Source organism: Crassostrea angulata, chromosome 1 (genome assembly GCF_025612915.1).
Source record: "Crassostrea angulata isolate pt1a10 chromosome 1, ASM2561291v2, whole genome shotgun sequence".
NCBI lineage: Eukaryota > Metazoa > Mollusca > Bivalvia > Ostreida > Ostreidae > Magallana > Magallana angulata.
Window position 1 is genome coordinate 32,790,846 of NC_069111.1, and position 23,091 is coordinate 32,813,936.

The 23,091-nt window shown below is 34.1% G+C and overlaps 2 protein-coding genes and 1 long non-coding RNA gene across 10 annotated transcripts in view; 1 reads left to right on the plus strand and 2 right to left on the minus strand.

Moving 5' to 3' along the window:
* LOC128166641 (zinc finger protein 236-like) overlaps positions 1 to 4,713 on the minus strand; it is a 30,639-nt gene extending 25,926 nt beyond the window's left edge. For all 6 annotated transcript variants that reach the window (XM_052831967.1, XM_052831975.1, XM_052831950.1 and 3 more), the window contains exons 1-3: positions 4,591 to 4,713; positions 2,028 to 2,197; positions 20 to 1,011 (exon numbers count right to left, since the gene is read on the minus strand). In XM_052831967.1, coding sequence (XP_052687927.1) covers positions 20 to 1,011; positions 2,028 to 2,156 — 1,121 coding nt within the window. In that variant the 5' untranslated portion in view covers positions 2,157 to 2,197; positions 4,591 to 4,713. The remainder of the gene's footprint in view (positions 1 to 19; positions 1,012 to 2,027; positions 2,198 to 4,590) is intronic.
* Positions 4,714 to 8,849: 4,136 nt separating this feature from the next.
* On the plus strand, positions 8,850 to 10,131 carry LOC128166717 (uncharacterized). Its single transcript, XR_008241170.1, has 2 exons — positions 8,850 to 9,050; positions 9,549 to 10,131. It is a non-coding gene; the product is annotated as an uncharacterized LOC128166717 (long non-coding RNA).
* Positions 10,132 to 15,082: 4,951 nt separating this feature from the next.
* On the minus strand, positions 15,083 to 22,252 carry LOC128166689 (serine-rich adhesin for platelets-like). 3 transcript variants are annotated; one of them, XM_052832013.1, is made up of 6 exons: positions 22,116 to 22,252; positions 20,650 to 20,794; positions 19,019 to 20,013; positions 18,478 to 18,786; positions 18,118 to 18,368; positions 15,083 to 16,426 (listed from the first exon to the last, which is right to left on the minus strand). In XM_052832013.1, exons 2-6 carry the CDS (start codon positions 20,776 to 20,778, stop codon positions 15,948 to 15,950), a joined length of 2,163 nt encoding a protein of 720 aa, XP_052687973.1. In that variant the 5' UTR covers positions 20,779 to 20,794; positions 22,116 to 22,252; the 3' UTR covers positions 15,083 to 15,947. The 3 variants fall into 3 exon arrangements, with proteins under 3 accessions (XP_052687973.1, XP_052687966.1, XP_052687981.1); XM_052832006.1 differs by having other exon boundaries at positions 20,650 to 20,824; XM_052832021.1 differs by lacking the exon at positions 18,478 to 18,786 and having other exon boundaries at positions 20,650 to 20,824.
* Between the last annotated feature and the right edge of the window lie 839 nt (positions 22,253 to 23,091).

Here is a 23,091-nt window from a genome sequence, read left to right on the forward strand (position 1 = left end):
TGGTCAAAGAAAACTATACCTTTCCGATTTTTCTCTAAATTTTCTTGAAGACTTTTTAAATTGCTGCTGTAGAGATAAGCTCTGACTAGGAATTGGTCGTTTGTCATCCTTGTCAATGCCAGCGCATGAAGCACTGACTTTAGCTAAATTACAAGAAAAGGGGCTTGATGATTGTCGAACTTCCTTCAACAACACAGGATAAGGTTCAGTTTGTGGTGTCTTTTTCCCAAGTTCAAAATTGGATGATTGAACAGTCTGCAATGAATGAACATTAGAGATAGTAAGAGGAAGTGGAGATCCATTCAATTGACTGCCACAACTAGACACCTGAACATGTGGAGGCCCTGTAGAGTTCAAAGAAGTGGAGCTACCTTCCTTAAAATTTGGGTTGGAGTAGAAAATCACTCCATCACCTGAGGCAGCAGCTTTTTCAGAGTTAATATTCAAGGACACCTTATTGGAAGAGGTTAAGTATGACTCTGATTGATTAGATGCAGAAGGACCTTGTTTCAACTCAGTCCCTCCTATTCCACCACCCTGTGACTGGGTTACCCCAAGTGGAGATTCTTGCTTAACTGAAATACTTTCACTGCTACAATGATTAGATGATGACTGTTTTAATCTTTTAGAGGAATCACGGTTCACAGAACTTTCATGAAGTCTTTTTTGTGAGGAATCTAGTACCCTCAATAAGTTTGTTGTCCGTACATGCTTAAAATCAGCTTGGTCAGTGGTTTCATGAATATCAGAGCGTGATGACAATATGCTCTGGTTAAAGTCTTTGCAATAACTAATTATACTGTCAATATGCATCGAGTGAGCCAATTTTTCGACATGACAATAGTTTTCTTCTGTCAACATGAGGTAACCTTCATAGAGATATTGAAGGAAAGCCATCACAGATTCCTTTGTTATGTCAGAATCTACTCGAATTTCTAACAAAGATCCAAATGAATAAGCTTCCATTGACTGTAGCTTGGGACAGGAAGCAGCTAGAACCAAACTGTGTGCCTGAAACCAGAAGAAATTGCTGTGAACCATTTGGTATGATATAAGTGGGTTTCAATTTAATGATTTATAATATTGGCATTCAAAACTGGTCTTATTTCTGATTTTTACTAAAAGCTAAAATTATAAAAGATATGTCACTGGGCTGCAAAACCACACTTAAGGTCAGACGACACGTTCCTCAATTTTATATAACTTTTTCCAGGAATTTGTTGATGGTTTACCACTATTATGACAAGCTTTTTTGCAAAAAATTAGGGTACCTTACCAGGCATTTCTGCAAAATACTAGAGTATGCAATTTCCTATTTAATCTTCTTGAAAATACACTTGAATTGCTGATATAAAAATAAATACAAATACAGCACAGTAAAATTCACTATACATGTATTGGAACTCTATCTCGGCTGGGGCGGGGGTTTGAACTCACGACCTCTAGAACCTATTCGCTTCTGGCAGTGAGCGGCCACGGTTCTAACCACTCGGCCATCTAGACACATAACCACATCCAATTAAATTTTAATCATCTTTAAAATAATTATAAAATTAATATTTTTATTCACTTATTTGGAACTCTTTATTACGAGGAGATACAAAAAAGATTCTCGAGGAACGTGTCGTCTGACCTTAAAAACCACATTACATTAAAAATAGTCAAAGTTAAAATTAACTTGTCAATGAAATAATCCTAATAGCAGAACAATATTTTTTTTAATATTTCTGTATTTTTATAAAAACATTTTTTTTCAAAGTTTTTTTATCTTCAATTTCACATTTTTCACAGACTTTGGTATGAAACAGGATAAGAAAATGTCCACATCTTGGCTCAAACTCAAGACCTCATGGTCAAAAAACAATGCTCTATTGACTGAGTGGAATGGTTAACCCAATAGGTTGCTACTTCAAAAAGAAGTGTGGGAATTCTGAGACTAAAAAAGACACTATCACAAATGCATAGTAACTTATAGTAGGGTATACAAAATAAAAGATTTTATTTTCATTCGGATTCCTCAAACTTACCATTACAGAAATGTTGTCTGACTTGATGACAGCATCACAAAACTTTTGCTTCTTCCACAGCCCACACAGCTGAGACTGCAGGTTGCTGGACTGCACAGGGCTCATATAGATCTTGTGATAGCTTATCATTGTGTCCTCTGGTAGACTTAAAAGTAACAGATGGACAAAATCTAAAAAAAAAATAAAAAAAAAAAAAAAAATATTTTGTTTGTAAATGTTTTATGGTGCAAACGTTGGTTGAGGTATGCGCAGGATGACCCATACACCCAGGTACAATTAACAACTGATTATCAATTACATTCCTAATTTATTTCTATTAAGTTACCAGCTTATCAATTGTATCTTCATTTTTTGCAGCTGTATGAAAAAAGAAATCTTGGGATTATCGTGGCCCAATGGACTTGCATTCATGTATTAATAGTTACACTTACAAACATTTCCCCTTTTATAACAGTGTTTAAGCAATTAAATTGCTGTATTTATGCCTAGTAACATCAGATTGGTTCATGAGGTCAAAGTAGTGCATGAATAATCTGGGTCACTATTTTTTCTATGTACACAAACTAAAGTTTACTGCTTAAACACATTTAGTATTGTAATGAAAACATGTTTATTAGGTATAAAGATAAGCTCTATTAAAACTATATATTTATTTTAATACAAAATTTTATTCAATCTATTTTTCACAATAAAACATCAATTACGAGGATAAATGATATTGTTTTAGGATAACTGTGAAATCATGTTCATAGGTCGACTCGACATCGTAACAAAGCTGTCAAAGCATCACTTAACAGTACAGACGATTGATTATGTCATGTGCAGGAAAAAGTCTCTGGCAGATAATGTCTAACAAAAGCTTGGGTTTGACCATTTGAGGAATCTCTGACTAAAAATTCCAAGTCACATGATCTACATTCAATACCCAAATATTGCTTCTCATATTAACATAATGTAAAAAGTGTTGAGTTACTGTTGGTGGTTGCACACCACAGGGGCTCGACTGCCAGAGAATGGATTTCTTTATTATATAGGTGTCATAACAGTATTTTACTGAAGGTTCACGTCAAAACATGGCTGAGGCAAAATAATTCTCGCATTATCACCAGTGTGAGATCGGTTTGTTCGGTGTGAGACAGCAGTGTGAGATTTTTCTGTCTTACACTGTGTATTACTACGCCGTTTTAAAACGTAAACAAACGTCTGCTGTAGGGAAATGCAAAATGGTGCATTGAGATTATCCATTAAGTAATTGTGTTGTTTAATTAATAACAATTTATCTAGTTTTAATTTAAAAAACTGTTGTATGCTCTCATTTTGACTTGCACTATTTGTAGCACGTGGAGGGAAAAACTGAAAGTAATCTTTTGAACGTCATAACAGAAAGTTGTCAAACATCATTTTTTAAGGTAATATAATGCGAGAGAAATATTCATTCATTATATACTCGTGTGGGATAGTGAAATTGTCCCCTCGGTGCAATTTCACTATCCCACACTCGTAATAATGAATGATTCTATTAATCCCGTATTCCCCTTTGAATTTGGGCCATTTCCGCACGGGACAGGAGCTGATTTTTTTATGAGCTGAAAAACAATGCGTAAGAGGTATAACGTACTATCCCAGTTTTGTAATAATGCGAGGTCATTTGAATTTTTGATGCGTGTTGTTTCCGGAGGAGGGTGAAAAGGCCTGGGCTTGATTTTCAAGCACATGTGTAACTTCGAGGTAAATAAAGTCTCACACCTTGCTAGATGCACGCATGTTACAATTTTGCTAGAAAATTGTAAATAAAGTGTTGTTTAAAAAGATGTCAAGATGATTTTTCTCAAAAGTTTGTTTTGAATTTTAATTTGTATCTAAAGTTGCGCAATTTTGGTAAGAATATATAGTAAAATTTGATACTGTAGTGACACCTGCATGATCCTGAAGACAAAGATGATTAAACTGAAAACCAAAACAGGGGTTTTCAGGGGTAACTAGATTTACCGAAATACCCGGGATTTACCGAAATGCCCGGTGAAAACACCGAAATACCCTTCAAAAACACCTATATGCCTCATTTGAGCACAAATATTTAACATCTTAGTTTGAATCTAAGTGATTAAATGTATTTCCCCAATTTTCAGTTTGATAATGTAAGTATTTTGACATAAATAGCGATTTTTAACATGTGTAGACATTGGATTAAAAACGATAACTCTTGCATGAATTGCTTTTCACTCGAATAGAGGTGTGAAATTTTATTCCCATAATAAAATAACTATATATATAAGAATTAAAATTAACAGTTGATCAGCTTTTAATTTGTAATATAAGAATTTGACAGTGCATGTTTTTATTACAATACACAGAAATAAACACAAGATATAACCAATGTTTGGCTATATCATTTTTGTTTTAGGGAACATATAATATATAATAAAGAACTCAACTATCCTACAATCGAGCCCCTGTGTTGCATATAACAATGAAAAAAATGTTGCAGGTTTTTCTTCATTTTAAATAAAGAAAATTGCAGTCATGCATGTTCTCGTGGATAGGTAAATAACAAGAACCATACCTGTGCTCTTTCAAACATAACATTCAGTGGAATCCTTATCAATGCTGTAAGTAAACATGGGAAAACAGTCAGCCAAACTTCTTTCGCTGATCGTTGATGATGGACAGCGCCATTGAAAATGCAGCGGTAGCAAGTGAAATCGTACCGTGGATTATTCGTACACGTCATTAACCCAGATGTTCAATACAGTGTTCATACGATGCCCTCAATGATAATATCATTTTAGTAAGGTGCCACCTAGAACGTTTAATATTTTTATTCATCCGCTGCATAATCCAACATTGGTTTAGAACTATCCCCTCCTTCTCATGGATTAGGATACCCCCTCCCCTTCCCAACTTCATAAAACAATAGCACGTGCCTGTGAACCACTAATACATTGCAGTCTATCTGGATTTGCTTTATATGTAACAGACAATGAGAATGTTGCCTTTCTGACAAAAGGATGATCTCTTCACACTAACATGTCAGCAGCCCTTTTTATCAATCTTAATGTAAAATAAATTACAAAACAATGATTTTGATATTTTTCAAAAAAGAGTTCATCTGTGTTAATAGCTTGGAACTTTTCTTTTATTGTAAGTATTGATGACTAATTGATAATTTTGTCGATTACATGTTACGTATACTCCTCTGTACTACGCATGTCAGGTGATTTACATTTTCGTAAGCGTGATCGATGTGACTAAACTGAGTATAACATGCAATTAACTTGCTAACTTTCTCCATATACATATCCCTTTTTGTACCAAGGCTTACCCAGGCATTCTATTCATGTTTTTTCATGGAAATAACAACAAATAACTGAATAACTATAGACTCTTTTGCTAGCAACAAAAAGATTTTCCGTTCTTATATACAAGCATGAATCTGTAAGAATTATGGAGGGTAATCGTGTTCAAAAATCCAGACATGTAAACTTGTAAATCCGAATATGCAATCGTGTTGATGTGTGAGCCTGAGCATGAATATGTGTAATTCTGATAGTGTAACCTATAAAACTCGGGTATAAACACGTGTAAGATTTGACTCAGTTCCTTCGCATGATGCACATTTTGCAACTTTATTGTTAACATTAGTTAATTAAACCTTCAACTTTGCACACTTTCAATCCGTAGTTTCTGCATTTGTAACTTCAGGCTCGGCAATAGCACATCTGACATGATACAAATTGACAAATGTAAGGTCTACAAGTTTGTCGAATTTTGACAAGACCTTATATGGAAACAGTGACGTCACTGATAAAAAAAAAGGCTAGCCTCAGGTAAAGGCATGCCGTAATCGCCGGAATAGGGACGGAATAAATAAAAAAAATATTAGGTAAGCCTATAATCATATTATCTATATATTAAATTATAAGATTGTTGTACATTTTATCAAGAGAATGTATAAAAGATGCGAGTAAAGAATTCGATCGGCTTCAGATATCCTCTTAGAACTGAAACAAATTACAGTTAATGACTTTGTTTGAATACACGTGTATAAAGATATATACGCATTTTTATTCATAGGCGTCTGAACCGGGATGGGGGGAGGGGGCTAGGGGGGGGGACTTAGCCCCCCCCTTTTTTGCCAAGTTAGACCTAACCATTAGGAACATAGCAACAGGGAGGATTTAACCCCCCCCCTACTTTTTCATCGCAACAAACAAAATTGTTCCTTAAAAGACCTTAAAGAGAATGAAATATTAATAGTGATATTGAAAATTAGAGTCATAGTAGGTATACTAGCACCCCCCCCCCCCCAACACACACACACACACAACCACCACCACGGATTAGGAATTTCATGATTTGGGGAAAAAATCGGGCAGGTAAGATTGGAGTTATTGGTATACCCTCCGCCACGGATTAGAATTTTCATGATTATGGGAATTCTTGTCAATATTTTTCATGATAAGTTTAGCCCCCCCCCCCTTCAATTTGCTTCCGACGCCACTTTTATTAGAGTATATGCAACAAATTGTTAAAGTAAAGGCCTCGGCTGAATTAAGAAAATATCTCCAAATGCATCCTTATCGCTACCAAAAGGTTGTGACAAGACCCCCCCCCCTCTACCACGCGAAAAATTACACGGGGTCCGTCAGCTGAGTTGCAAAGTTATCGATAAGAAAAACAAACTAATTAAAGACATTGGTTTTGAGATTGTGATTACCCGGTAATATGAGACATAAGAAGCGACACCCTCTTTAAAAAAAATGAATAAAAATTCCAAAGATAAGGTTAACTGTCGTGAAATTAAAATGTGTATGAATTATTTTAAGAAATGTTTCTTTGCATTGTCGGCAATATATAGGAAAAAAAGCCTATCATGCAGGTAAAAATTGACTTTTTAAAAAAATTATTTTAAGCAATTATTACGGGATTGAGTATGACGTCCTGAATGTCGGTTCAATACAGACTCACTTGTGAAGTTGGCTGATAAAAATTTTCTGGAGAGCTAGTATAATACAGCTTTACAGCCACTTGTGAACTAGCTGCAGGTCTGTAGCTCCCTGTCTAAAAATACAGATGGACGATCTTTGAGCTACAGTGCCTCCCATAGTAAAACTTCAATTTACGGCGCACAAAAAATATGCGCTAGTTTTTTATATTATTATTGAAGATTGTGTTATTATTTATCTTTCACTTACACAATAACAAAAAGTATAAATACATGTAAAGTAACATAAATTTTTCCACGAAAAATTACCAAATCCTTGCAGGTCGTTTATTCTAACTAATTCAGAAAAATAACAAGAGTAAAAATGGGGTACTCTATATGCAATGTTTTTGCCCAAAAATGACTAAGTTCAACAGCTGATATTTTTATAAATTATCAGAAATCAAAATCCTAGCAATTTGCATACTTCTGATATATACGTATAAATGATCTGCAAAAGAACAACTTCCTATCTTGAAAACTGTTCGAGGAGTTATCGGTAGAATAAGGGTACCTTTTTGACAGCCACTCACCCGTCTGCAATTTTTACTATTTCAGAAATCGGAAACCCGGTTAAAAATTCACTCTCAAAATTCTTAGAATTCAGAAGCAATGGAGTTACATGGGACCTCACAGCGGTCTTCGAACCCCATACCGCTCAAAATATATTTACCCCCTTAGGAAATTTCTTGAACCGTCTCATTTCTAGAAAAGAGTACGCAATTACTTATATTCCAGTTTAAATTACATGTCAATTTTTTTTTAGAGATATAAGATATTAGGCATTTCCTTTTATAATTCAATGAGAATTATATTACGGAAATTAGCGCATTCGTCACATCGGCAACGGTTTTTTTTTCTACATGAACCTCTACCTGTTTGGTCCAGTTTCAATCATACCTCAATTTTTTTTCTAAAAATAATACCGGTGTTTTCGATAGAAAAGGTGTCGTTCATTTAAAGCTTATTGCCACAGTTAAGCTGAATATTATGTTTATTTTTCGTTCATTCCAGTCCGGCGGTTACGGCATGCCTTTTCCCGCAGCAAGGCAGTTGCCATATAAGGTCATGTCAAAATTCGACAAACTTGTAGACTTTACATTTGTCAATTTGTATCATGTCAGATGTGCTATTGCCGAGCCTGAAGTTACAAACGCAGAAACTACGGATTGAAAGTGTGCAAAGTTGAAGGTTTAATTAACTAATGTAAACAATAAAGTTGCAAAATGTGCATCATGCGAAGGAACTGAGTCAATTCTTACACGTGTTTATACCCGAGTTTTATAGGTTACACGATCAGAATTACACATATTCATGCTCAGGCTCACACATCAACACGATTGCATATTCGGATTTACAAGTTTACATGTCTGGATTTTTGAGCACGATTACCCTCCATAAAGAATTGCCTTTTTCATGTAGAAAAAAAAATTAAAAGAAAATTGGATATGATATTTACGGTAAAGGAAATTTACAGAGTTTTTTGAAGTCTTCTTGCGACGAGCAAAAGTTACGCCGATTCAAATTAAACATATCCATACAAGAGCAAGGGTTTTTTTGTCTCGGGACCAGAAACGGACAAATGGATTTGCTCAATAAAGTTTGTAATTGCTCAATAAAGTTTGTAATAAGTTTGTAATTCTTGAAAATTTATCTTATGTATATTATTATTTATCAGGCTAACTAAAATAGTCAAAATTTAACATTGTATAGATGACAAATGTAAAAGTTTTATACCTGAATATTCATTACATTTTTCATTAAAAATGAAGAATTTTTTTTTTAAGTTCTTCCAGTGACAACTGGAAGTTACTGTGACAATCACTGTTCATATCGAACACACCCGATTTCATTTTCCCCATAATTCTTTGCAACGTGCTTGGCCGACCCTAACAATAGGCGCTAAGTTATACCCGGCCGAGCTGTCCAGCAATAAAGACGTGCTTAGTGTGTGAAGGGGGTATCGTGTTAGAAGCCTGTGTGGCATGTTTTAGTTTCACAAGTTCAGCATTTGACGCGGACACGGATAGCTGACCGTGGTAAGTATTTATTTAGTTTGGTGTAGTTTATTTGTAAATTTTTGCCTTTTTATTAGTATTACGCAGTCGTCCTATAAAGTCACCTTGACCATTGTTCACTGTAGAGTTACCTGTGTGTTCACTGATGTGTGACTTTAGCGAGAGTGTTTAAATGGAATGCGTCTTTTTCTATAGTACAGTTTTTGCTATTGCTGTATAAAGAAACGGTGATTTAAAGGGCTATTTTCTATGCGTTATTTTATTTTACAATTTATTGTCACTTTTTCCACTTAACTACTTGGGCGGAAGTGCGTCACCGGAAGTCTCAGACGCCATATTGTTTACTGTAAACAAATGACTTAGTTACCATATACTTACAATATTTTGAGATGTTGCCTTTAATATAATACTATTTATACATTATCATAGTTTGATACTATCAGTGAGATACTTATATGATGTATTATACAATATTGTTTTTATTATGGTGTTATGGTGTCACTTGTACACTTATTGTAGTGTCATATTGTTGATGTTGAGAAGATGATGATGTTATGGTAATGTTGATGACGACGATGATGTTATGGTGATGTCGATGACTACGATGATGATGATGGTCATGTCGATGATGATGGTGTAGATGATGTCGTTCATGGTGAAGTCGATGACGATGCGATGTTCATGTCGATGACTACGATGATGATGATGGTCATGTCGATGATGATGGTGTAGATGATGTCGTTCATGGTGACGTCGGTGATGATTATGAAGTAGATGATTATGGTGATGACGATGATGTCTATTATGATTATGGTGTTGTAGGCGATGATGTTGACGATAGTTTCGATGATTATGATGGCGATGGTGATGATGATGATTGTGGTGACGAAACTACTCTAGTTGTGATTGTCCGTAGTTGGTCCAGGACTACAGCCCCGGAGATTCGGACACTCTTCTAATTTATTTTTGGTCATTTGTATAAACATCATATTTTTTCTTGTTGAGTGAAAGTTGTGTGAGTGTTTGTGTGGTTTAGTGTTTATATTTCTATCTTTTCTTTCTTTCTCTTATTTTTTTTGTTATTAAATTTTGTTAAATTTAAGATGTCTTGTTGTTGTTTGGAGTAGCCTCCGCTCATCCCGTTACAGTTACGACAAATTAAACAAAATAATTTAAACACATCTACATGTACATACATTGGTCTATCATCTCACAAATTTCGAATGTTACCGCTATATTGAGATCTCGTGAAGACAAGTTGTTTTTGTTTTTTTGTTCCGGAGCAAAAAACGTACGACCGGAAATAAATTTTGAAAATAAACAAAATAGCCTCGGGGTATTATTATCATTGTCCATCATCCCCGAAAAGAAGATGGGTGAATAAGGCGTGTAAAATGCCTGTAAGAGGAGAGATAAGATACTGCAAAATTAAAATATCAACAAATCTGATAACTCATAGAGGAAATAAAGAATATCTGTCTGTCTGATAACTTTTCTTTAAATTATTGAAAAAAATGTATATTCAACAAAACATCGGTTTGTAACTCTTAAGTATGTTAAATATTTGGAAAAGGTTGGTTAACACACGTAAAGGGGTGTCAAAGCCTCCAAATAGTGGCATTTTTAGAACTTCAATGCCTTTGTTTTAGAGAGTGGGTCTGAGCTCCATGTTTGTGTCCTTGTCTAAATAAGGTTTAATGGTAATTAAACCGATTTCAATCAACAAAAACGTGGAGAGAAGACCCACTAAGTCCCACTTTACTTTTAAAATGTCATTTTTGTATCTCAACAATTGAACGTTTTAGAAAAATAAAACAAGACCGTAAATTAGTGGCCATAGTCTCATATAGCGTTTAAACAACACACTTTGTTGTGACTGAAATGGCTCGGTAGTTAGAGCACAAGACATTAGGTAACTTTATAAAAATACTAAGGTTTTTTAGGATGTTGGCTAGATACAACCAAAACGTTAGGACTTTTTTATGAATATAGATAGAAATTTTCTTTTGTAAAGTATTATAATTTTAACATATCATTTATATTTATTAAAATAAATGAAAACATAGGTAATCATAGATTACTAAGCTCACCGAGACGGAGCATCACCCTTATGAGACATCACCTTCATAAGACCACCTTTATCATTTTATATGAAAATCATACTTTATGATCTTGGATATTCATGGATTCTGTTTTGACAAAATATTGTATATCATCTGATAAATTTTTTTATGATAATCATATGTTCATATGTTAATCAATTCAATGATATAAAATTAAATATTGCATCATGTCATATTTATAATATATATCATATAATACAATGAAATACCGTAATAAACAATAATGAGATATGATATTGTAACGTATGATATAACATTGTATTACGTTATACCTTATTGTATTTGATCACATAATACAATATCATAAAATATAATACAATATAGTATTATATTACAATATCATATTACATAATACATCATAACATTAAAACAAGATATTTTATTGTATAATATAGTATGATATTGTATTGAATGACACTGAAACATATTTGATACATTATATGATATTATATCATATAATACAAGATAATTTGATTCCAACATTGTATCTTATCAAATGATACAATATTATGTGATAAAGTAAAATATTATAAAATACATTATTATATTATACATTTTGTATCAAATGACACAATAATATATATTACAATATCATATAATACAATTTCATGTGATATGATAATATATCATATAATCCAATATCATATCATACAATATCGTATGATACAATATAATATAATATTACAATATCATATAATACAATTTCATGTGATATAATTCTATATTACTGAAACCAAAATCATATTATAAATATTGTATGATACAATATTATAGAATATACAATATTGTATCATAGGATACAATATAATATTTTGCAATATCTTATGTAATTCTATCATTTGATAAAATAATAAATTAAAAATACAATATAATATTATACAATATTGTATCATAATATACAATACTATACATAACAATATCATGATACAATATCATATCATAAAATATCAAAAAAATTGATACAATATCATATCGTATCGTATAACTTTTTATAATATAACATATGATATCATATTGTATCATATCAAACAATATTGTTTCATATCATACAATACTATATCATAGGAATCATGTTATATCATTTATCAACAAACACATCTATCTATCGATCTGGTTTGAGTGAGGTAGGAGATTTCTTTAGCATCCTTGATAATGGAGATCAGGCTCTGCATCTGAAGCAACCTCTGCGTTTAATTTATAATAAAGTTAAATCAACTATGCAAGCTTTCATCTATAAAACATGTGACCTGTTCCAAAATCTAAACCTCATCCAGCATCCGAAACCTATGACTCAGATTCAGCATTCAAGCCCATCAGGTGCATTGGTATCATAAGACGCATCATCCATGCAAGTTTGGTGAAGTTTGGACCAGTAATAACTAAGATATCTTCATCAGAGGGAACTACCAATTAAAACCTTTACTTCCTCCAGCATCCGCAACCTATGGCTCAGATTCAGCATCCATGCCTGTCAGGTGCATCTGTATCATAAGACACACCATCCATTCAAGTTTGGTGAAGTTAGGACCTGTAACAACTAAGATTAATTTTTTAGCATCCTTGATAAGGGAGATCAAGCTCTGCATCTGAAGCTACCTCTGCGATTCATTCATATTACAGTTAAATCAACTATGCAAGTTTGAAATAGTACTATAATCTATTAAACATGTGACCTGTTCCAAAAAACTTAACTTTATCCAGCATCCGAAACCTATGGCTCACACTCAGCATTCAAGCCTGTCAGGTGCATCAGTATCATAAGATGCACCATCCATGGAAGTCTGGTGAAGTAAGGACAAGTAATAACTAAGATATCATCATCAGAGGGCACCTGTTTCAAAAACTTTATTTAACCAGCTCTTAAAACCTTAACCTCCTCCAGCATCCGAATCCTATTGCTCAGATTCAGCATTCAAGCTTATCAGGTGCATCAGTATCATAAGACGCACCATCCATACAAGTTTGGTGAAGTTAGGACCAGTGGTAACTAAGATATAATCATCAGAGGGCACATGCAACAAAAACTTTAACCAACTCTAAAAACCTTAACCTCTTCCAGCATCCGAAACCTATTGCTCATATTCAGCATTCAAGCTTGTCAGGTGCATCAGTATCATAAGACGCATCATCCATACAAGTTTGGTGAAGTTAGGACCAGTAGTAACTTAGATATTGCTATCAATGGGCACCTGCAACAAACACTTTAACCTGCTCCAAAAACCTTAACCTCCTCCAGCATCCGAAACCTATAGCTCAGATTCAGCACTCAAACCTGTCTGGTGCATCAGTATCATAAGACACACCATCCATGCAAGTTTGGTGAAGTACGGACCAGCAGTAACTAAGATATTGCTATCAAAGGGCACCTGCAACAAAAACTTTAACCTGGTCCAACAACCTTAACCTCCTCCAGCATCTGAAATTTAGGACCCAGATTCAGCATCCAAGTCTTTCAAGTTCATAAGTAGGTCCAGATGCATCATCCATGCAAGTTTGGTGAAGACAGGACAAGTAATAGCTTAGATACAGGACCTGCAACAAAAACTTTAACCAGGTCCGGACGCCGACGCCGACGCCGACGCCACCGCCGACGCCGACGCCGAGGGTATAGCATAAGCTCTCCTTGACTTCGTCTCGGTGAGCTAAAAAAAATTGAAATTGTTTTTTACGACCAATTAAACTACATGTAAATAGGCATTTGCGTTATCTTGTTCCCCAATCTCCTTTCAGGAAAATCTATCAAGTAATCTCTGAGAAATTCTGGGGACAAAAAAGGGGGAAAATAAGAAAGAAAAAACACCACAATCACTAAAAAGTCTTCTGTCTAAAGCAAAAGACGTAAATGATTAGGTAAATTCTCAAATTTTAGACATTTTTGAAAGGGTTTTATTCACAAAGAAAAGTATAAATATTTGTTATCAATATTTATTGGCGAGAAAAAATTAAGTATGTCCTGAACTAATATGCGACTTTTTTTTAAATCTGAAATTTTCAACAATAAAATAACTGACGTTCGGCGTTGCTAGGACTTTTGTGTATAGGTACTTACTTTGTATCTTTAATTTCTATAGTAACAACACAGAATTAACGTTTTGTGATATATTATGAAAATTTAGGCATATCTGTACAAGTTCCAACAAAAACAATTGCTAAAATTATCTAAATACAGCATATTAAAATTACCTTCAAATTTCCCCATTTCTTAGATATTTTACCATACTATCGGGTGTCAGTCTTCAGAAATAAAATGTATATGGCATGTGAATTGATAAAACCACTTGTCAACCCTGAATTGATACACAATACCTATCCATATAAATGAAATACCCTATATGCAATATTCTGCGAGAAAATTACTAAGCTCAACAGCCGGTATTTTTTCATAAATTATTAAAAAATCACAATCCAAGTAATATGCATATCTCAGATATATGTCCAGTTGATCTGCAAAACATCAACTTCCTATCTTGAAAACTGTCGGAGAAGTTACTGTACAATATAGGGGCACCCTTTCGGCAGCCTCCCGCCATTTTCACCTTTCAATAACCATGCAAATTTTTCCTCAAGACAATCCGGTTAAAAACGTAGAAAAATGATATAAAATCTTTTAAAGGTTTCTATGGTAACAATTTAAAATTGTTGGTTTCTCCATAAATTGTCTTCTATGAAATAAAAATTGACAAAAGTACAAAGGTTGTTTTATGTCTTTGGTAGTTTATATTTGTGGACAAAACCTTTTAAAATGGCTTCAAAATAGGTAAGTTTTGCTACTTTCCATCTTTAGCCGTGGTTAGCAAATTTTACAAAACTCCAACATAAAGTCAGGTGGAGTGATACTTTTTTTGACGTTAAATAAAGTAGGCAACACTCTATATACAATATAATATACTACCATGATTATTTTAGTTTTGTTAAAAATGAACACACAGAATCATTTTGGCTATTTATTTTAAATACGTGTAATATCATCATTACAAACATTGCAGCAATTACATCTGCATAGAATATAAACATTAAACAATTACCGTAGTGCAACTTTTCAACAAAGCAGACAAAATTGACAGTATATTTCTACATAGAAACAAAAAAACTGGTTCAAGGTCCATGTCATCACGCAACCATATAATACTGAAATAACATATTGTTTATTCAATAAAAGGTTAATGTACATGTACTTATCTTTTTGATTTATGACACAGTGGCAGCTGAGGTTATTTCCTTATAAGCCTCATACACTGCAACTTTTATAGATCAGCATGCAAAAGTGTTGTGTACATGCAGTACCAATCAGACCCAACCTAACAGAAAGTAAAGTTAACCCAAACTAAACCCTGGGATTACTTTTAGGGTTACTCCAGGTTTAACAGAGTGGACCCAGAGTAAACCCATAGTTAACCTGAAGTGGACCCAAAGTAAACCCCGATGGGACGCAAATTTTCAAACAGCAGACCCAGAGTAAATCCTGAAAGTAAACTCGGGGTTTAGTTTGGGTGTGCTCTGGTGTTAGGTTGGGTCTAATTAGTACCGAGAATTTTTGGGTAAAAAGAAGTAAGACCAACCAAGTGTTGGCAAAAAGTTACAAAGCTCCCTTTCTGTCATATGAGAGTGAATTTTTGCATTGACGGCTATCAGAACATCCCCTTGGTGAATGACAGGTTCCCCCTCATAGAACAAGGTTTTTGCATCTTCTTTGATAAACTGAACACATTCACAGTCATATGATATTCCATCCAATAACAAGTTCACTCATTTAACCTATTGCAATTGCTTGTTGGGTTTGATGAATAAATTGCTTTTATTCTGTGGAGATAGTCTGTTCTCTTTCTTCTTTTGATTTCTTTTTACTGGTCATATTCAACTCTTCTAATGTTCTATAAATAGTAGCTAAGCACACTGTCTTTTTCAAATTTGATTTCTTCAGTAATTCATTTCTAACATCTGACAACTGCATTGATGGTTTTGACTGTTTCAGGAACTGGATGTACTCAATATCTTCTTGCGACAATTTCCTTTTTCTTCCTTGATTAACACGAACTGGAGTTTTTACACATCCTTCTTTACAATACTGGGCCCAAAAATTAGTTATTGTGGTGGGGCATACTTTAAAGTGAAGAGCTGCTTTTTTTCGCAGTCCTCTGAGTATAGGGTATTCACCACGCCGCGCACCATTCCTTTCCATGTAGTCTATTACTTTTTTTCGAAAGTCGATTCCTGTTGGCATTCCACTCACATACACCCTTCCTGCAATATTTCTTCTTTTGACTTTTTCCAAGCCTGATAAAAAATCAAATATAATGATTTGAATATACAGCTGATGTTTTCCCATTTAAGGGGACGTGTTAGAAATTTATACATGTTTATGAATTATATTTATGTGGCTACAAAATAATTATATATCATTATCATGATAAACTCTCATCATTACATCATTACAACATACTATCTTGGAGTAGAAAAAAACAAAGGTTATGTGCCTAGCAACGAGACGTGATCCGGCTTTTTGGATAAATTTACAGTTATAATGATAAATTTATTATTACCCTTAATATCTTCTTGCGACAATTTCCTTTTTTTTATTATTACCCTTGTCTATTTAAAAGTCTTAATTACAAAGCAGTTAGTGTCTTTTTAAAATCAAATGTATGACGTTTACTTATATAACAAAGCTATTTTGAAACGAACTCTTTTAAAACCCGCTTTAATACAGACGTTAATGCTTACTACATCATCAGTTTCAGAGAGTGGTGATACCGCATCAGATCACACTCTGTAAAATCGACAGTATCAAGAAGGGAAAATCTTAAACCTGTCTAAGCATCTAGATAATCAAGATCACTCTCTGTATCTGAAACTACTTCTGTGATTCATTTATATTTATATAGTTAAATCAACCATGCACTTTTAATTAGTACAGGTACAATAATTTATATTAAAAAAAATCTGTAGGCATGAGAGCGCTTACAAGGTCAATTTTTTGATAAAACGGAGTCATTATTGTGATCAAAGTCCCATAACTCCAACAAAAAGTATCCACCAATGCTGATTTTCGAACTTGACCAAAGTATTAGTGGTATAAACATTTGGTATAAATTTAATGAAAATCCGTCAAAATTTGTAGGCATGAGAGCGCTTACAAGGTCACAAAGTCCCATAACTCCAACAAAAAGTATCGACCAATGCTAATTTTCGAACTTGACCAAGGTAATAGTGGTATAAACATTTGGTATAAATTTAATGAAAATCCGTCAAAATTTGTAGGCATGAGAGCGCTTACAAAAAAGTGTGATAAATCCGTCACAATGTCCCATAATTCCAACAAAAAGTATCAACCAATGCTGATTTATATAAACATGTGACCTGCTCCAAAAAACAAAACCTCCAGCAGCATCCGAAACCTATGGCTCAGCTTCAGCATCCACATCTGTGGATGCATCAGTATCACAAAATGCATCATCTATCCAAATTTGGGAAAGGCTGAATTAATAACAATTAAGATTTGTCTATCAAAGGGCACCTGCTCCAAAAACTTTAACCAGCTCCATAAACCTTAATCTTATTCAGCATTCAAAACGTTTGCATTCAAGGCTGTCCAGTGTATGAGTATCATAAGACGCACCATCCATGCAAGTTTGGTGAAGTTAAGACAATGACTAAGATACAGTCATCAATTTTATCCTCCCAAAACTTAAACCTTCTCCAAAAACCTTAACCTCCTCCAGTATCTGAAATTAATGACCCAGATTCAAGTAGTCTTTCAAGTACATAAGTAGGTCTAGATCATCATCCATGCAAGTTTGGTGAAGATAGGACAAGTAATATCTAAGATACAGGAACTGCAACAAAAACTTTAATAAGGTATGGATGCTGACACCAGGGTTTTAGTACAATGCCCCCCCCCCTCCTACTTTGTCTCAGTGAGCTAAAAAGCAAACCCCCTTCCTTACAATGCTCAACTCAAAACTTACCTTTTGCATTGACTGAACTTGAGGACATTTCATCTTGACTTGAACTGCTTTCTGATGACATTGAGGGTTTATCATGTAAGGAGGAGCTGGACTGACTTGTTTGGGTTTCATCTCTCTGAGCTGTTGACAAAAACATCCCCTCATCTGTATGGATGATGCTGTCTTCCAGTTCCATTTTAACAATACTGTGGTCCGCCTCAGCGCTAGGTTTGGTACTCATAGCACTGCTACTAGCAGAAGTGTGTGTCTGACTACAAATAAAGACTATTGTTATCAACTTATGTACCTAATATAATCACAGCAAGACTCTCAAAATAATTAGGTATAAAGAATTTTTTACACTATGTTTAAATACTACACCTGTTTGATTTTTCAATAGACTCATTTAGATGGATATCTAACTGCTGTATAGATGAACTTGGACTAAGAACTGGTTGTTCATTGTTCTGGTCAATGCCAGCACATGATTCACTCACTCTAGAGGAATCACCAGAGAGAAACTTATGTGGCTGACTTGTTTGGGTTCCATCTCTCTGTGCTGTTGACAAAAACATCCCCTCATCTGTATGGATGATACTGTCTTCCAGTTCCATTTTAACAATACTGTGGTCCGCCTCAGCACTACGTTTGGTACTCACAGCAGTGCTACTAGCAGAAGTGTGTGTCTGACTGAAAATAAAGACTATTGTTATCAACTTATTTGATAAAATAAAAAACTAAAATTATCTACAATTGTACATATAGACAATATGCAAAGAAAATTTATTTGGTTACAAACTACAAATTGATACATGTATTTAAAACATATTGAAGTTCTTGTGTACCTAATATAAGCTACACTACAAGTCTCTCATAATAAATAGGTATGAAGAATTTTTTACACTATGTTTAAATACTACACCTGTTTGATTTTTCAATAGATTCTTTTGAAGACTCATTTAAATGGATATCTAGCTGCTGTATAGATGAACTCGGACTGAGAACTGGTTGTTCATTGTTCTGGTCAATGCCAGCACATGATTCACTCACTCTAGAGGAATCACCAGAGAGGAACTTATGTGGCTTTGGGACTTGCTTTAACAACACGGGATAAGGTTCAGCTTGTTGTGTCTTTTTCCCAAGCTCAAAATTGGATGACTCAACTGTCTGCGGTGAATGATCATTAGAGATAGTAGGAGCAAGAGGAAATCCATTCAATTGACTGCCATGCCTGGACGACTGAACAGACAGAGGCCCTGTAGTGCTCAAAGAAGGGGAGCTACCTTCCTTAAAATTTGCATTGGCAAAGAAAATCACTCCTTCACCTGAGGCTTTTTTTGTATTAACATTAGTGGACACCATGTTAGAAGAAGTTAGGTATGACACTGATTGATCAGATGTGGAAGGACCTTGTTTTAACACAGTACCTCCCATTCCACCACCCTGTGACTGGGTAGCACCAAGAGGAGATACTTGCTTAAAAGTAATACTTTCACTGCTACAATGATCAGATGATGGCTGTTTTAAGCTTTTTGAAAAATCACTGTCACAACTTTCATAGGGCTGTTTCTGTGAAGAATCTAATACCACTGTCAATAAGTTTGTTTTTCGAACATGCTTAAAGTCAGCCTTGTCAGTACGTCCATGATTTTTAGAGCGTGATGACAATATGCTCTTGCTGAAGTCTTTGCAACAACTAACTATACTGTCAATATGCATTGAGCGAGCCAAATTTTCAACATAAATGTAGTTTTCCTCTGTCAACATGAGGTAACCTTCATAAAGATATTGAAGGAAAGCCATCACAGATTCCTTTGTCATGTCGGATTCTACTCGGATTTCTAACAAAGATCCAAATGAATAATTTTCCATCGACTGTAGCATGGGACAGGAAGCAGCTAGAACCAATCTGTGTGCCTGAAACCAGAAGAAATTACTTCTCAACATAATAATATTATTCAACCTGTTAAATCAATGGATAAACTAAGTCATGCATTATGCATAATTTCTATAATAATTATTGATCTTTGAAAAAGTCATTTGCTGTCATCAAAAAAGATCAATTAGATGAAGAGTCTCAAAAATTCCTGACGTCTGGCCCTGGTGCCATAAAACTTAGACGAGCTTACTTTTGATCTCAGTCTATTTTTCCCACTATATTTTCCTTTTGTAAAAGCGAGACTGAGATCAAATGTGAGCTCGTCTAAGTTTTATGGCCTTGAGGGCCAGATTTTCAAAAGACTAAATCCCTGTAAGAAACATATTTTTGCTCCTGTGAATTTATATCATTAGAAAGATTTTTACAGCTTTTGCCACACACATGTACTGATTTCAATTGTTTTTCATTGACAGGTATGCGTTTTTATTTTTAAAAATCAACAAAAAGTGAGGAAATGTTTAACTCGGAAACTATAGCTAGTGCTAGTATGGGCATGACATTCCTTGACCGATATAAACACATTCAAAAGTTAATTCTAACTTAAATACGGTAAATATTCTAAAACAATAAATATGAATAAATTTTCAAAGCTGCTGTAAGAGGAGGCACCTTACCATTACAGACATTTTGTCCGACTTGATGACAGCATCACACAACTTCTGTTTCTTCCACAGCGCACACAGCTGAGACTGCAGGTTGCTGGACTGCACAGGGCTCATGTAGATCTTGTGATAGCTTATCATTGTGGTCTGTACTGGACTTTTAAAACAGTGACAACAAGGACAAAGTCTTTAAAAAAAAAAAAGCATTTGAAAAAAAAGAAGTTTAAAATCACAAAATGCTAAGGCAAGCGATGAATTACAATCAACTTGTACCCAAACAGACGTGTAATCAAATACTGTAGATTCCAATTTAAAAATGAGGGAGATATATCCGTGTAAAATCGCAAGAAACCCATCTCACACATTTTAAAATCTCGCTTTTATTTATTAGACACATGTACATGTAAACTACATGAAACTTTATAAATATTCGGCATTCGCGATTTTATGTCCTTGCAATTTGATTGAAAACGGCGGAATTAAGTACTTGTGTAAAATAAGGAATCTACAGTAGCCGGAGCAATAATTGACTTCAGTTATATTATTATGCATGCCTTCAACAAGTGAGAAGAAATAACAAGTTTGTTAATATAATTATTTTTTTAAGATAAGATTGCTTGAAGCAGAAATTGTCTATCAAATGTTGATATATATAGGAAACTATTTGGCAAACTCATAGGAGAAAGTTTGTGTGAAGATATTAAATTATCAATGATTTCCATAATATCTTCATTATATAAAAACCTAAGCTTCTTAGCTCATCTTTTGATGTAATTAAAATTCAAATATCATTGTTTACAACCGGAATAAGAGATCATGAGTCTGTTTAGGTACGACTTCACTTGACTCCAAAGCGACCAGTTCTTGCACATCAGTACCATTTCTCACCAGTGCATTGTTATGTCAGTTTGTTTTGGGTACAACTATATGTGTTGATAACAAGATGTAACAAAGCATTTGTGAGAAATGGTAGGTGACAAGATTGAAGAACTGATTTGAAGCCAGAAGAATTGTTCATTGTACAAATAAAGTTGGCACATAAGATGTATCTTGTCGCATAGGAAAAGTGAAAATTTCATTGATGATTTGTGCACATTTTTACATTATAATTGTTTTTTTTTGTTTCCTTACAATGAGAAAATTAGCAAAAAATGTTAAAAACGCATTATTGTATACCAAAATATGGATCTGAATTTATAGCAGCATGAGGCAATTTATGCAAAATACTTCATATTTAAAGCTGCTTTTAAATGATTCATTTGTCTATGAATTTGAAACATGTAACGGTTTCTCCGAGTCACGGGCGCTGGAAGTTTTTTATGCATGTTTAAAAAAAATCGTTCTTATAAATGCACATACAAATTATACATATTAAATCTCAGTGCTCGTGCTCCCAGTAATTCAGCAGTTCAAGGCTATAATGAGAATTTTCAAGGCAATCATGATTTCGTTTACATAGCAAATAATATGAGATGTACCTGTGCTTCAATCACTCATTAGGCTTAACCAATATGCGATGAAATTCCAACCAACGCTTAAAGTAAACATTACAATCACAGAATCAGTCAAAGATCAAACTTCTTTTGTTGATCTGACGGACGGCGCCATTAAAAATGCAGCGGTAGCATAGGAAATCGTACCCTTGATAGTTCGTAACGTAACCATAGGCGAGTATGTATTTTCATTTGCTTTGTTTACATGTACATTGAATAATTCATACATATTAACCAATCAAAATTTATTCAAAGACACAAAAAAAGACAAACCCTTCCGCATGAGGTTTGGAGAAGTTAGCATAATTTCATTTTGTTGCTTTGACTCTTGCTATCAAGAAGTTAAGAATATAGTTTTGCACCCTCTCAATTTCAAAAACTTCTGAATTGTAACTTTCATGACTTTTACTTCATAGGGGCCTTACAGATATTAAGCCAAAAATGATCAACGCTTTACCATTTTTCACAAAATCTTCTTTTCCTCTTCCACACATCTGTAATCACTGGTAATATAGACTGAATTTATGATTATCATAATATAATTATGTAGACAAGGAAGCCCTCTACCAAAATCGTTAATTTCATGTCCCCCGGGGTGGGGGTTTTGACTCTAGGACGAGACCAAATGGTAAAATAATGTTATAATTTATTTTTAAAAAATTAAAAATAAATCATACTAAATATACGACAAGCCATTATAAAAATGGATTTTTTTGGTAATTTTTTTTATGCCTTTAGTTGATGTTTGAATTCTGAACTATCATATGATATATACCAATTTTGATTTCTATCGATTGCCTACTTAAATAAAGGTTTAAACGATAGTATATTACAAGAGAATGGGAATAATTTATCTGCTGAATAGATTGTACCTGTGTAATACAATTGTTCAAGCAATTGTTAGATATGGCCAGAAATTAGTCCTGACTTTTACCCCATTTCATTTGTAACCAGTAACAAG